This window comes from Glarea lozoyensis (genome assembly GCF_000409485.1).
Source record: "Glarea lozoyensis ATCC 20868 chromosome Unknown GLAREA13, whole genome shotgun sequence".
NCBI classification, from domain to species: Eukaryota; Fungi; Ascomycota; class Leotiomycetes; order Helotiales; family Helotiaceae; genus Glarea; species Glarea lozoyensis.
The window spans coordinates 677255-693048 of NW_007360987.1; the positions used below are offsets into that span (position 1 = coordinate 677255).

The window sequence follows — 15794 nt, forward strand, 5'->3', positions numbered from 1 at the left end:
TTTTACCTTAATTACTTATAATAAGTATATTTAAGGTCTTTTCGTAGTACTTTACTACTTATTATTATTCCTTAGATTTACTAAGTACTAGATAACTTTTCTTATACTAATAAAAATATAAATTATATCTTATTTCTCTCTAAGGATAGCTTTTTATAAGATATAAAGATATTAGATTAGTTATAAGACAAACTAATAGAACAGCCACTTCCTTCTATATTTATATATATTACTCTATTAGTAATATATATAGTATATATAGGCTTAGGCACCTTAGTTTGAGAAGATAATTATAATACCCGCTATAGGTCGCGTAATCGCTTCTTATAATCGTAAGTATCTTAAGCTTATTCCCTCGCTTAAGGCTTATCTTAGGGACGTAGGTCTTAGGTTCTATTATAATAGTTTATATATATAATATATAATTATATATATTAGTCGAATCGAGTATATCGAGTTCGTAGTCGGATAGTTATAAATATAGAGTATTATAACTCTATTCGTAACGATATAATACCGGAAGTAATTATATTCGAAAGATAATTAGGCTACCGGGCTTATAACCTATTAGGTTAAAAGGTATATATATATATAAAGTATATATAGATATAACGTAGGGAGAATAGCGGTAATTATTATAGTCGCGAGACTTAAGGTTTAAATATAAAAGACTTAAATTACTTAGAGAGAGAAGCTATCTACTTAGAACTAAAGAACCCTTATATAGTAGAAACCTTAACTCTAGAAGATTCTATTTATTAGAAATTAACTAGTTACTATTATTAATATTAATAAGAATATTAGTAATATCCTTATTCTAGAATATTCGCTTAGAAATTAACTTTACTATCTTAGTAATATATCTTTCTAGAACATTCTATACTTACTATAGACTCTTTATAAGTACTATAGTATAATATAAGTATTTATTACCTAATACTTATATTTATTAGAGTTATAAATACTATAGTAAAAATCTACTTATAGTCTAGTTTAATTTTCTCTTCTAGGACGTACTTTACTCTAGTTCTAGAGCTTAAAATAAAGATCTCTCTATTCTTTTTATCTATCTTTATATTATAGGCTACTATCTAGAGTATTCTAATTACTATATTCTTATTATCTATTCTTAGAATAATATATATAAAATATCTAGACTTATAGTAGCCTTCTATATCTAGAGAGAAATACGTAATAGAGTCTACTACTTCTTTATATCTATTAAAAGCTACTATAGCTTAAGATAGAATTTAATAGTATAAGAGTTTATATTTTCTTATAAAGCGAGAATTAATTATACTATAAGTAAAATATCTAGTATTAATAAGAGCCTTTATATTAATTCTATTAACTAATACTAGTATATTAAATACTAACTTATTTATATTATTTTTAAAGTCTTTCTATATATTATAGTCTAATACTTTCTTTAATTACTTCTAATAGTAGCTATAGTTAGAAGCTATTCTTTTCCTAATACCTTACTCTCTTTACTAGAGTCGTCTAGTACTAAGCTCTCTTTATTCTTAACCTTCTTCTTAATAACCTTACCTCTTACCTCCTTACTACTCTTAGTTAAGGTAATAGCTTTCTTAGTTATCTTCGACTTAGGCTTTATATTACTAGAGTAGTTATTCTTTAGGACTACTTTATAATTAGCTATAAAGTAATAGTTAGATCTATACTATAAATAAAGGTTATTATTACGTCGTCTTATTTTTTCTTCTTTATTATACTAAGGTCCTTTAGATCTTCGATTATACTACCTACCTTTCTTATATTAAGCGCTAAATACCTTAGCTAAGACTTCTTAGTTAATATCTATTAGTTCGCTATACTTAGATTACTTCTTAGAAGAACTCGCTTATATCTTTTAGTATAAATAGTAAGACTTTAAGTCCTTAACTATTTATATATTCTCCTAGATATTACTTAGTACCTTATAGTACTATTAGTAACTAGGTAGTTCGACGATAGTTACTATCTAATCTAAGAGTTTACTATTAAGCGACGTTCTTAGAAGGTTCTTTTTAACTATATCTTTCTATCTCTAACTACTAGCTTCTAAAATCTATTAGTTTATCTAGATAATATATTCTTAGAGTAGCGTAAAGCCTTACTTTATACGTCTAAGGGCTTTACCTACCTTCGTAGCTTAGTATTTATCTTTAAAGGCTAAGTTTAGTTAGTTAAAAAATCTATTAACTATAAACTCTAGGCTTCTCTTAGTATACTCGATCTATAGATAGATTACTTATACTACTTTACCTATTAGATAACTAAATCTATACTAGACTTAGTATTTTAGGTCTCTAATTATAGCCTTATTAATTATAAGTTTCGCTTTAAGCTTACTTACTTATTAAGTATATAGAGTCTTATCTTTACTATTAAACTTCTCTACGTCTAGTAAGCTAGCCTTCGGCTTTCTAGCTTTCTATACCTCTATAGAAGAAGAAGCGGGTTACTAATTAAATATTATAACTAGAGAGAAAGGTATAGCTAGAATCTATAGCTAGAGTCTAGCTAGAGCTTCTAAGATATTCTTTATCTAGGTATTAAGTTATTAAGCTATAGTAATCTAGGCTTACTCTATAGCTTATTATACTTATTCTATACTTACGACCTAGGCCGCTAGCTCTCTAATCCGACCTTTACTCGACTAGTTACTCGCTACTAGCTAATTAAAGATAGTTTAAATATTATTCTCTATAAGTAATAGTACTACTAGTTCTTCTAAAGAGTCTTCTTCTACGTTACCTCTTATATTATATATTCTTCTATCTATTACTTCTTTATTATTATTATAGTAACTATCTATAAATTTATAAAAACTCTCTAATAAGCTCTCTAATATTTACTACTATAAAGTCTTTTCTTCTATTATCTAAGATTCTTAGGTAGGTAAATAACTTTTAAGTAAAAACTCTAATTCTACCGAATTTACTATATAATCTCGATAACTTTATAGTTTAGAGTTTTCTTACTCTATTTATATTTTAAGTTATATACTAGCTACCTAAATATTATACTATTATCTAATAGGTCGATTAAGCTCCTTACTTAATTGTTGTCGTCGAGTATAAGGTACTATTATAGTTTCTATATTTCTAAACTTATATACTATTATACGTCCTCTAATCGTAAGATAAGAGTAAGTAATTATATTATTATAGGCTAAGCCTTTAGTTAAAGTAGTAGAGTTATTTATAATAGTTTAAAATTACTAAGAAAGAAAGAAAGAGGTAGAGCCGTAGCTCTCTATATATATATACTATAAGCGAGGTAAGTTACGTATATACTTTACGTATATATACGTAACTCTAGTGTAGGTAATACTAGGTACTACCTTCGGGTCTAACCTATTATAATTTATTAAAAAGAGATTTTTTAATATATTAAGTTAATCTTCTCTTTTCTTTTATTTTCTTATAGTATACTTTCTTATAAGCTTAGTCTCTAGTATTTATTAGTACTAGTAGACTTTCTTAAGAGCTTTATATATTTATTTATTTATTATTTCTTATTATATATTTTTAGTTACTAATATATCTATACTAGTATCTAGTATTAACTAATTAAGTACTAAGCCTTATATTATATTTATATTTTAATTAAACTTAATATTATAGAAAAGTAGTATATATACTAAGGTTTCTTAAAGAATATAGTAAGTTTAATAAAGAAGAAAGTAGAAACTAGACTTACTTAGACTTATACTCTATATAGAGTAACGCAAAAAAAAATACTAATAAGCTTAGTATTCGATTTAGGTAATTTATATACGTATAGAGTACTTTCGGCTAGACTTAGTTAGGTCTATATAGTACTATAGTATCTAGGTACCTTAGATACCTAGGTACTTACAGCTAACCTCTATATCCGGCACTAGATACGTAACTCTACGTCGGCGACGTCGCGGACGTTACCGGCGTAACGTCGTATAACGTTATAAGATACGGGCCGCGGATAACGTCGATAAAAGAGATATACTACCTTAGTTATAGATTATACAAAGTACCGCGAAGCGCTATACGGCGCGGAAAAATATTTTTGTAGATACTATATACTATATAATAAATATTATATTTTATATTATATCTATATTTAAATTAAATCTAATATTATAGAAAAGTAATATATATACTAAGATTTCTTAAAAAATATAATAAGTTAATAAAGAAAAAATAAATAATTAACTTAAACTTTAGTATTTATTTATATATAAATATTATTAAAGAAGTAGACTTAAAAAAAAAGGTAATACTTTAGTAAAGTTTAGTAAATATTAGTAGTATATATAAATATAGTAAGTACTATATCTCTAGAGCTAACTTCTAATATTAATAGTTATTTAATAAATTAATAGTAAAAGAAAATATTAGTAATTATTATATAGATTAGTTAATTTAACTTTAAAGCTTACTAATAAGTAAAGTTATTATTTACATAAAAGAATATTTTTTTCTTAATTTTTACTTCTTTAAGTAATAATATATACTTTATATATATTTTAAGTTATATAGTCTTAATTATATAAAATTTCAATTTAATCTTTCTCTAAATAATAATCTATAAAAATATATTAATAACTTTATAGAGCTCTTCTTAATACTCTTAAGTATATAGACCTAGCTCCGGACTACGCGCTACTGTAGATACCTTGTAAGCTGTTACCCTTCCGCCCGCTCGTCGTTCTTTTCTCTCTAGAGGTAGCTATATTTCTAGACGCAATGATATCAACAAGCAGTCTTCCAAAAGGAACTGCAACGGATCCCCAAGAGCCGCCAACGTCCTCCACGAGTGCTGCGACGCTTTTAATCGGTCTTCAGATTGGCTCTAGAGCACTTACGTTTCTCGCCAACCAGCTCCTACTGCGCTATCTGTCACCCGAATTGCTCGGCATATCGACCCAGCTAGATGTGTACTCGATGTCAGTACTATTTTTTGCCAGAGAGGGGCTTCGAGTAGCCATTCAAAGGAAAAGCGGCGAAATACAAGGCGGCCCGCAAACCCAGCGCAAGACGTTGCCCAAGAGTCACGTGGACGCCGAGACAACTGCTGGCAAGATACAAACCGTTGTGAATCTGGCTTACATATCGATATGCCTCGGTTTTGTTTTTACGGTTCTCCTCGCCTGGTTATACCTCAAGGGGATTGAAGGGTCGGCGGTCCAGGACACACCGTATTTCGGGGTTGCGCTGAAAATGTACGGTGTGGCTGCCATGTGTGAACTCCTTTCCGAGCCATGTTTTGTCGTAGTTCAAACCAGATCAATGTACAAAATCCGAGCCAGAACGGAAGCCGCAGCCACTTTGATGAGGTGCCTGGCGACTTGTGCTTCTGCGGCATGGGCATTTCAGCTGAATCAAGACTTAGGGGTCTTGCCATTTGCTGTTGGGCAGGTGGTATACGCGCTTGTCTTAATTATCCTCTACTATTCAAGCTTTCAAGGCGTTGCATCACAAATCGGATTTTCGTTGATGATCAGACCAATATTCTCAAGGTTGGTACTCCTTGGCTATCTCACGGTACGAGGCTCACACGAACAGGAATGATTCCACCTACGTACTTTCGTATTTCTCACGACCTCTGCTGATACTTGGCGCCAGTATATTTGTTCAGTCAATTGTCAAGCATATATTGACCCAAGGAGATACTGTCCTCATTGCGGCGCTTGCCACACCAGCAGTGCAGGGCACATATGCCCTCGCTAACAATTATGGCGGACTACTTGCTCGGCTCATCTTTCAACCAATAGAAGAAAGCAGCCAAAATTTCTTTGGTAGGCTTCTGTCTACAGTCGACGGTATACCAGCAAAATCACTTGTCCTAAAGGCGCAGCAAAACCTAGCGAGGCTTCTCAAGTTATATATCCTTCTGTCGATCGGCATAGTTTCAGTGGGTCCAGCAGTGGTCCCGTTACTGCTGGAAATCGTCGCCGGGCCAAGATGGACCACCTCTGGTGCTGGGAGTGTCCTGGCAACATATTGTTATTACATTCCCTTTCTGGCGGTGAACGGGATAACAGAATCATTCGTTTCATCCGTGGCAACTGAGTCTGAAGTATACCGACAATCTGTTTGGATGTTTGCATTCTCGATTGGTTTCGCGTGTGCAGCATATGTGTTTCTGGGCGTGTTGCACATGGGTGCTCAAGGACTTGTGTGGGCTAATGTTTTGAATATGGCTTTTCGGATCATATGGAGCACTGCATTCATTCAAAGATATCTGACACATAACGGGACTAGTTTAAGGTTCTCCGAATTATTGCCTTCGCCGCTGACCATTAGTGGTAGCGTCATAAGCTACTCGATTTTGACTCGTCTGGGACACGAGTCTGAAAGCCTGTTGCGGAGTCTTACAAAAGCTGGCTCGATAGTGGTATTATATGTAATTATATTGTACGTTCTACGGCCTTTGACTAATAGTAATCTAATTGGACAAATAGTGTTATCGGCGAACGAAGGTACCTATTTGATATTTTCGAATCTTTCAAAGACCGTACAAAACAAGGCTAGCATATCCATTTCGATATCAGTCGAACTTTATCTTCTGCGCTACTTTATCCTCGCTGCCGGTGTCCTTGTAAAACGCACCGTAGGCGCTGTGCTCCTTCTTCTTCACCGTCGTACCGAATTTGAGCAACTCGTCCGGGACAGGTTGATTTGCTGCCTTCAAAACGTTAATCAGACTGAAAGTAATGAGTCAGTAATGGTTTTCAATGTATATATTCTCAAGTTCAGAACTCACGCTCCACTTTGTGCTTTGTCATGCTCGGTGAAAAGTGTAATTGCAAGTCCCTCCTTTCCTGCGCGCCCAGTACGTCCGATCCGGTGGACATAATCTTCCACAGTGAGTGGGAATGTACAGTTAATCTTTTGAGAAGTCAGCCTTCTCCGCTATGTTGCCATGTAGAATTTATAAAGGATTACCGACCACAAGCTTGACCGCAGGAATATCCAAACCTCGAGCTGCAACATCAGTGGCCACAAGAATTGGTGTGCCACCCTGCTTGAAAGCCTCTAAACTTCTCGTCCTTTGCTCCTGGCTCAAATCACCATGAATTCCTGCGACTCTGAACCCTTTTGATCGAATGAAACCCTCGACCCTAGTTGCCTCTTTCTTATAAAGGGCGAAAACCAGAATCCTGTCGTCCTTTTGCGCACCGCTTTGGTATTGTTTGAGGAGTTGCATGAGACGATACTCCTTATTCCTAGGGTCAACCACTTCAACTTTCTGCACAATTCTTGCGTTGGCTCTAAGATCTCCTGTTGGATTATCCCCAATGGTGATGCGCAATGGTGTCTTCATAAAAGTCGAAGCAAGAGCACGAACAGACTCGGGCCATGTTGCCGTGAACATCAAAGTCTGTCTTTCGGTGGAGGTAGTGTTGATGATCTTTCTGATTTCTTCTTCAAATCCTTTGTCAAGCATTCTGTCAGCCTCATCGAGCACGACATACTTTGCCTTACTCAAATCTGCACAGCCTTCATTTATTAGATCGTTCAAACGGCCGGGGGTGGCAACCACGATATCAGCTGTCCGAAGCGCTCGCCGTTGTTCATCTTTTGGAACACCTCCGTAAACACAGACGGCCTGGAGCCCCGAGACCTTAGCAAGTAGCATAACTTGTTCATAGCTCTGCATTGCTAGTTCTCGGGTAGGCGATATAATGACGGCTCTGGGGCCTTTGTTCTTTCCGCCCGGCAGAGATAAAATGTGACGGGCACAAGGCACTGCAAATGCCATGGTTTTCCCAGACCCGGTCTCTGCGACCCCAATCAAGTCCCTGCCAGCAGAAAGATATGGCCATGCTGCAGCCTGTATAGGTGTCGGCGCTTTAAAGGACTTGAAGGGCGTTAACTGCGCAGCGTTGTCAGATGGTAGATAAGAAAACTTTAAAATAGGTCGTAGGTTTGTCTTCGAAAGAGGGTCTTTGATCGAGATGAAATTGTCTGCGAGGAATTTGTCTATTTCTGCTTGAGGCATGGCGCTTAGTTCAGCATTTTCGGTATACAGCGCGGTACCATTTGAAGCACTCTCATTATGCACTGGTAAAATCGCAGCTGAGAGACCTTCGCCATTGCTAGCATTAGGATCCTTGTTCATCTTCTCAGCCTTTTTCAGTGCGTTTGACTTTGCCTTATCCGCTTTTTTCGCCGCCTTTGCATCCGTGATTTGATCTGAGGCTTCCAACTCCTCTTGATGCGCGATGGGATTAATTGCCTCGATGCCATTGTGCGGTTTTCCCTCGGTCTCAGTCTCTCCCAGTTTTTTCATCCGTTTCAGCCTTTTCCTCTCCTTTCGCTCTGCCTTGGTTTCCTCGACGCTGTCGACGGTATTTTCCTGCTCTGTGGCCTCTTTGGCAGTTTTGGCCTTTCGCTTCTTCTTGCTGTGGGCGAGGTCTGGCGTAGAGACCTGGGCACTTTGATGATCCATCTCCTCGAGCGTTCGTTTCGGCATTTTGAATTGTGGTTCAGCGAGCTTGATGCGTGAGATTAAAGTTGCCGTTTTTTTTTATTTCCGATAAGGACAAAATAATTTTCTTATCGGCAATCTAAGATGGACGCTAGCGAAATCGCCGAAAATTGTCACATACTGTAACGGCAGCGCACGTTAACAATCAAAGGTTATGAGCAGCTTTATAGAAAAAACGCAGAAGCACGATGGCACAGAGACGGATTGATACGGTTAAGGTATGATCTTGCAGGTCGTATGTAATGGTTATCTTCGCATTCAAAAAAACTACCGATGCCAAGTGAGGGCGCTATGTACAACAAAGTTGGGGTCTCCATCATAAGATCGCGCTGATATCCGTTACTCCATAAAATATTAAATGAGAGTGGCCATTTTCCAAGCGATTTACACCCTTCAAGCAGTCCGAAAAACGAAATGCTATTTCTCCCTCATTTTAAAATACACTTAAAATTTCTTTGCTCTAATCATTCATCCTCAAGCCGCGGCAGTGTGCGAGGATGCTGGTTCCATAACAGTCTCGACATCAATTTTTGGCATCGCCGCACTCGTACCTCCAAGGCTTGTAGAGCGCGCATTTGGGTTTTTTGTGTAATAATTGGATATTGCTGATTTGATGGCATCCTCTGCAAGCATGGAACAATGAACTGATATAATACGTTTGTCAGTTCGGTCTTCATCATCAACCATACGTTCTCTGACACTTACGTTTTACGGGTGGAAGGCATAGTTCCTTTGCGATCTCAGTATTGCGAACTCGACTAGCTTCCTCCAAAGTCATTCCTCGGACTAACTCTGTGAGATATGATGACGAGGCGATAGCAGAGCCACAGCCAAAAGTTTTGAACTTGACGTCAGATATAGTGTTGTTGGATGGATCGACTCGAATTTGCAATTTCATGACATCGCCACATGCTGGAGCTCCAACAAGTCCTGTTCCTACATCGGTATCGGCTTTCGACATACTGCCAACGTTGCGCGGCTTAGAATAGTGGTCAAGCACCTTTTCATGATACAGTCGTCGCCCAGTCACACTGATCGGTGTGAAATCGATGGTAGAATTGGGTCTCGCAACAGGTCGAATTGAAGCCGATAGCGCTCGACCAGTCGCGCGGGGTGTGGCGATCAAAGCTCTGCGAAACATGGCGGAGGAACGAGGTGAGTCTCTTGTACGGTTCGGTTGGGTTTATCGAAATTCCAGTGATAGAAGATGGCTAACCTTCTTGGAGTTGTTCGTGATGTGAATGAGGTGTGCTCAGGATGTATTTGATCGTTGTCGTTAATTTTGACATTCTATGACGAAGACCACTACTGTACTAGCTCGGTGATCCGCTCACTAAAAGCCGGCCGGGTCCCCGGTCCTTTGTGGCAATATCGTTTTTATTAGAGCGGTGAGGCAGTTAACCTTACAAGGTTAATTTTTGCCGCTCAATCATTCCGATTCACGAATGTATGTAACATACGCAAAGCCAGTAGCGTCAAATAACAAACCGATGTGGCTCGAAGATATCCATATATCACCATCTTTGCAGCGTTTCGGCGAGCGTTTTGACATCGTGGGGGGTTTCTCAAAACAAACCAACAAAGCTCGTTGGTTCCATGCTCCCGTTACCAACATACATTTCTTTATCGGCCTCCATTTTCTCTCGACAGACAGAACATGCACGCACCCATGGCACGCCCAATCTACTTGATCGTGTTCCACTCCCCAATTTTCCCAGCTCATTGGGCAAGTAAATATGTCCTTTTCCTCGTTCTTCCCTCGACGCTGTTGTCTCTAGTAGCCAAGAGGCAGACTGTAGTTATTCATACGGCGACAGATCTCGGCTTTAGAAAATACAAGAAAGTCAACGTATACTGACTTGCTCCAGTGTGGATTCCCCAGTTCGTGGAGGGCGCTGTCGGAAATACTGGCAAGACAGTCAATGTTCAAGGCAGCCCAAGTGAAGGGTTTGTTCATGAAATTGACAGAAATTATGACCTTACCCTTGAGACGCGCCGCTACTCGACAATATTTCTTTGCAACATCTTGTCCAGTAGTATGCGACCTTCCCTTTTGTGTTTGTCTTCGGCTACTCAGCCTGCCGTCTTTAATCATTGGGGGAACATGATCCTAATAGTAGCCATATAGGCGGCTTTCGGAGCCCAAACGAGCGACATTAACTATACTAACTTGTTCCAGTGGTCGTGGATAGCGAGGAAGAATATGGTGGACAGGATGAACCAATAGATGACCTCGAGAAAGCTGCACTCGCAATCGAGGCCCCTGCACCGAGTCTCCGGAATGCATCCAAAGTGAGTAATGTCGTGTGAAGTGCCATAGAAACACAGTTGAAAACGAATGTTGCAGAGTTCGAGGACCAGAGTCTAAATCCACAACTGCCAAACCTGGCTGCATGAATTCATTTCAGTAATGGTACTAGAAGAAAAATTTCCTACGCAGGCTTTGGAAGTGCTCGACCTAGCACCACGCAACTAGTCTGTGTATACTTAAGTTTGTGTACCGAGCTTTTCAACTAGTTCGCCATACTTAGTTTGCCATACTTAGTTTCCTCTGTGGATGGTGTGGACAAGCTTTAACATCTTCTGTAAGTACCTACCTAGGTATGTATATGTAGGTATACCATTTGTTCTCCCAACATTTTGCACAGCGGTTGTGTCATGTGAGCGAATGCGGCTAATCATTCTACAAGACCAGATATTTAATATGCTTCTCAATAGGCTACAATGATTGGGATTTATCTGTATTATTTGTGGAGCTTGATACCACACACAGTGAGGGTTGCCCGACGCGGGCGCGGTGCAATGCAGCAAGCGAAATCCATAGCTGATAAATCGATGGCATTGTCCCATCTCACATTTGGCGAATCCTCATGGATAGGTAATAATGAATTTACAATTTTCGCTTAAACAAGTGTCCAGGCCAGGATTGATCATGCAAGTAAGTGTCTCGTTTGAAAACTGAAAAGACAATACACATTTCTGTCAGATTGCAGTTACAATTGCAGAACTACAACAATAAGAATATCATTGAGAGCAATTGTGGGTAAGGTATTCGAAGTCTCGATGTATTAATCAACAGCTTCTTTTCAGCTCAAAGGGAGTTCGATTTATCGTAAAAATTCATTTGCTTTCCATAGTGTGTCTCATAGCTCCTGTTCTCTCATACCATGGTGTTTATTATATAATTATCCTTACTTACCCTCATTCCAAGTCTCTTGTACTGGTATTGTTTATAAACAGCATCACCAGTTAGATGTAAGTGTAATTGTACGTATCCTTACTGTAAACTAACGACATATTCATATTAAGGAAGGATTCTTAGAAAGGCGATTTTAATGCATTATCATGCCGGTCCTACACAGTACCAACACAATAAAGGTTGTACGTATTAGATCTAGAGTAGAGAAACTACCCAAGCCAAGAAGCCATGATTACTTACATTGGGACCTCAACTCCAGAAATTGTTACAAATGAATGCAAAGTGATAAAAGTGTGGCTTTGGCGGTAGGTCAGGGTCAGGTACCGAATCTAAACAACCCCGCCATTCCAGGCTCCAGGTTGCCCAGGTCGGGTGCCCCTCACTTTTATTAGTCATCATTGCGACGCCCCAGGGCCATCCATCACAGCTGCCACCCCACTTCCTCGCGTCTACCTAGTTGTGGAAGTCTTTGTACGTTACAAACATCTTGCCATCCGCAACAGTGAGGCTACAAGCCTTTTCATTACTACCCCAAAACGTCCCGTTATTCTTGCCAACCATCTCAAAAACGAGATGTCTTGCACGCATATCAACTCAGCAGGTATGCATTCAGCTCCGACCTCTACGTGTACCTACGATTCGCCTTTTACAAACCGGATGAATTTTGCAAGTGAGAGCATAGATAATTGACTGGGTAAACAGAGCTGCATCCCCCAAATGCTGTCCAACCTGTGTATAGAGAGGACTGCACGCAATGCTTCGACTCCGTAGTAAGTAGGGTACTTCCTTCGTAAGCTGCGGAGCCGGGTCTGGACATATCTTGTTGACTGTCGTTAGGATGATCCTTTGGGTCTGGATGTTTGCCTTTATTGTTTTAATGGTGGCTGCACGGCGGATCGACAACATGGGGCTCTTCACTACACGACAAAAAACCATCCTCTGGTATTGAATATCAGAAGGACGAGAAGACCTCTCGTTAGGGATGAACCGCCACAGAAGATATCGAAATTGTCCATTGCGGCTGAGACTGAAGCGGACCGGTACGATTACACGACGGTAGTTCGATGCTATGCCTGTAATGTGGATGACGTTGACAGATCTGCTGGGCTGTTGCCACCCGTGGTTGAGGGCGTACTGAAGTCGAATGCGTTTTCGAGGCATGAAGAGATCAAGGCGTGGGAGTTAGAGCTTACAAGTTGCGAGCATATCTTGACCTTGCAACAAGAACCTGCTAGGCGAATCCAATCTCAGGATCTCGGACATTGCTCAATGTGCGACCTACAGGAAAACCTTTGGCTCTGCTTGGAGTGTGGCAATCTTGGATGCGGGCGCGAACAATTTGGTGGAATTCGTGGTAATTCTCACGGAGTAGCCCACATAAGTACTTCAGGTCACTCGACAGCTGTCAAACTTGGATCAATCACTCCAGATGGCACTGCAGATGTCTACTGCTATAAGTGTGACGAAGAACGGCTCGACGACGATCTCGGACGACACCTTGCTCACTGGGGAATAATTTTGGCTGACAGGGAAAAGACTGAGAAAACATTGACTGAAATGAACGTGGAGCAAAACTTACGTTGGGAATTCACCATGACCGACGAAGAGGGTCGGGAGCTCAAGAAGTTGTTCGGTAAGGACCTAACTGGACTAAAGAACCTCGGAAACAGTTGTTATCTTAACAGTACGCTGCAATGTTTGTTTGCTATGCCACAATTCCAAGCACGTTATTATTTGCCCGAGGATGATCTACCAGCCGTCGATGACCCGGCTCAAGACCTGGAAACACAACTTCGCAAGCTCGCTGATGGCCTGATATCAGGTCGGTACTCCAAGGCAGAATCAAATCGGGAGTCGGATGCTGCACAACCTCATGGTGATGAAGAGCCATCCTACCAAAGCGGGCTGGCTCCAGCAATGCTAAAGTATCTAGTTGGGAGAGGGCATGAAGAGTTCTCTACAATGCGTCAGCAGGATGCCTTTGAGTTTCTTCTCCACATTTTCAAGCTCATTACGCGCTCCAAGCATGTATCTCCACAAACAGATCCAACCAGTGCTTTCAGATTTGTTATGGAACAGCGACTGCAGTGCCTCGCTTGCAAGAAAGTCCGGTACAGAACGGATGAACAAGACAATATTTCGGTTCCTGTACCTATCCGTAGAATCTCGTCAACTGCTACTGGAGAGAGTGAGGCTCGAAAAGATGAATACGAAGCAGTGTCTTTGAGAGAATGTCTTGATACTTTCACGTCAGAAGAGCATGTCGAGCTTACTTGTTCAGCATGCGGCAGCAAAGACGGGTTCTCCAAACGCTCACTTTTCAAGACCTTTCCGGATGTTCTAGCCGTTAACGCTCGACGATTCGTGATCGTCAATTGGGTACCTACCAAAGTCGATGTTCCAGTTGTTGTTGGGGATGATACGTTTCTGCTCGACGATTACAGGTCCTCTGGACCTCAATCATCCGAGGAATTGTTACCTGACGATGGCAGCGAACGTCCTCTAGGATTCATTGCTAATGCAGATGCGGTACAACAGCTAGAGACAATGGGATTTCCGAAGAATCGGTGTGAAAAAGCGTTGCATGCAACGGGAAATTCAGGCGCAAATTCGGCAATGGAGTGGCTTTTTGCTCACATGGAAGACTCCGATATTGATGATCCATTAGATCTCAGCGGCCCTTCGGCTACATCTGTTGGACCCGAACCTGAAAAGATCGAGATGCTTGGGGCAATGGGGTTCGGACCACCTCAGGCTCGCAAAGCCCTGAAAGAGACTAATGGAAATGTTGAGAGAGCTGTCGAATGGTTATTCAGCCATCCAGACGATCAAGGAGAATTCGAGGATGACAAGTCTCCAGTGCCAGTTGAAAAAAATGCTCCCGGTAGCAGTGAGCTCCCTGCCAAGTTTCAGCTCCAATCCATAATCTGCCACAAAGGGGTTAGCATTCATGCAGGGTAAGTATTCAAGCTCCCCGTCAAATTTTTCAAATCAAGCTAATTATATATCCTCTCAGCCATTATGTAGCATTCATCCGCAAGGTGATTCCGGGAGAAGAGGTCGCCGCATGGGTTCTTTATAACGATGAGAAGGTTGTCAAGGCTGTCGATGTGGAGGAAATGAAGAAGTTTGCATATGTTTACTTTTTTCGGCGGGTGTGAGAGGCGTTAGATGTTCCTGGGTATAAATAGTATGCTCGTAGAGAGTGGACTGTTAATACAACCCAGTGGGATTTCAACGGTCTCCAACCATGGGTAAGAGCATAATACAGCGGCCCAGGCTCAATCAGACACAGTGGAGAAAAAAATGAAATGCTAAAGATGAATCTTCGAAGCGGCCGTAGCCGCCACATTTTGTTTTCTGGAAACATGAAATTCCAGTATGAGACTTCAGAACTTCTAATGGAGTTCCGAGTTTGTTAAATCGCTGAAGATTTCGGGTGTCAATTGCTTTCAGCCATACTACGTGCCTTATGGGACTCAAACATAAAATACAAGGCATAATTTTAACAGTATGGCGCTTTCCCATCACTCGAGGATCGTCGGCTATGAATGAATCGCTTATGAGTGGATCTCTGCTTCCTGTTTTCGCCATCTATCTATCTACCTTATACTTCTATCATGCCTTCGAAATGCGACAGGCCAGGGTATCTGTTACAAAATCGCTACCTGTAAATGCTCGCTTCCATTATGCCTTGCTTTCATTCCCACCCCAACTAAATCCGAAATATTACTCCTCCGACGCCCACCCGCATTTAACACCAAAAAGGAAAGGATAAGACGGAACCTGATGGTTGGATAATTGAAAGAACAAGATGCACGCGCGGATGAATATTAGAATAAGGAAAGGATATTATAATGCAAAGAGATATGAATACGTTATCCAGAAAACAAGCCGTTGAAGAAGATAAAAAGTACAATATAAGAAAAAGCTTCCAAGAAAATCCAAGCACATTAAGTATGTCATCCCTATCGCGTGCCAAATACTTTCTTGTCGACCCGACCACGTTATAATCCGTGTAACCCTTGAAAATGCATAAATGACGAAAAATGAGGATAGCGATACGAAATTGAACCAAGGAACAAGTGAAGGAAACACAATCCGATGCCCAATG

General features: G+C 39.9%; 4 protein-coding genes across 4 annotated transcripts; 2 read left to right on the forward strand and 2 right to left on the reverse strand.

Annotated features, from left to right (window-relative positions):
* Positions 1-4733: 4733 nt before the first annotated feature.
* GLAREA_10162 (uncharacterized protein) lies at positions 4734-6256 on the forward strand (the record flags this gene model as incomplete). Its single annotated transcript, XM_008080212.1, has 3 exons — positions 4734-5506; positions 5613-5785; positions 6252-6256. 3 exons carry the CDS (start codon positions 4734-4736, stop codon positions 6254-6256), a joined length of 951 nt encoding a protein of 316 aa, XP_008078403.1.
* Positions 6257-6537: 281 nt separating this feature from the next.
* Positions 6538-8466, reverse strand: GLAREA_10163 (P-loop containing nucleoside triphosphate hydrolase; the record flags this gene model as incomplete). The annotated part of the gene is made up of 3 exons (XM_008080213.1): positions 6538-6694; positions 6754-6878; positions 6940-8466. 3 exons carry the CDS (start codon positions 8464-8466, stop codon positions 6538-6540), a joined length of 1809 nt encoding a protein of 602 aa, XP_008078404.1.
* Positions 8467-8955: 489 nt separating this feature from the next.
* Positions 8956-9622, reverse strand: GLAREA_10164 (SufE/NifU; the record flags this gene model as incomplete). The annotated part of the gene is made up of 2 exons (XM_008080214.1): positions 8956-9125; positions 9187-9622. The coding sequence occupies 2 exons, from the start codon at positions 9620-9622 to the stop codon at positions 8956-8958; spliced, it is 606 nt and encodes a 201-aa protein (XP_008078405.1).
* A 528-nt stretch (positions 9623-10150) lies between these two features.
* GLAREA_10165 (Cysteine proteinase) lies at positions 10151-14841 on the forward strand (the record flags this gene model as incomplete). The annotated part of the gene is made up of 7 exons (XM_008080215.1): positions 10151-10211; positions 10350-10538; positions 10661-10773; positions 12032-12281; positions 12383-12450; positions 12518-14637; positions 14697-14841. The coding sequence occupies 7 exons, from the start codon at positions 10151-10153 to the stop codon at positions 14839-14841; spliced, it is 2946 nt and encodes a 981-aa protein (XP_008078406.1).
* Between the last annotated feature and the right edge of the window lie 953 nt (positions 14842-15794).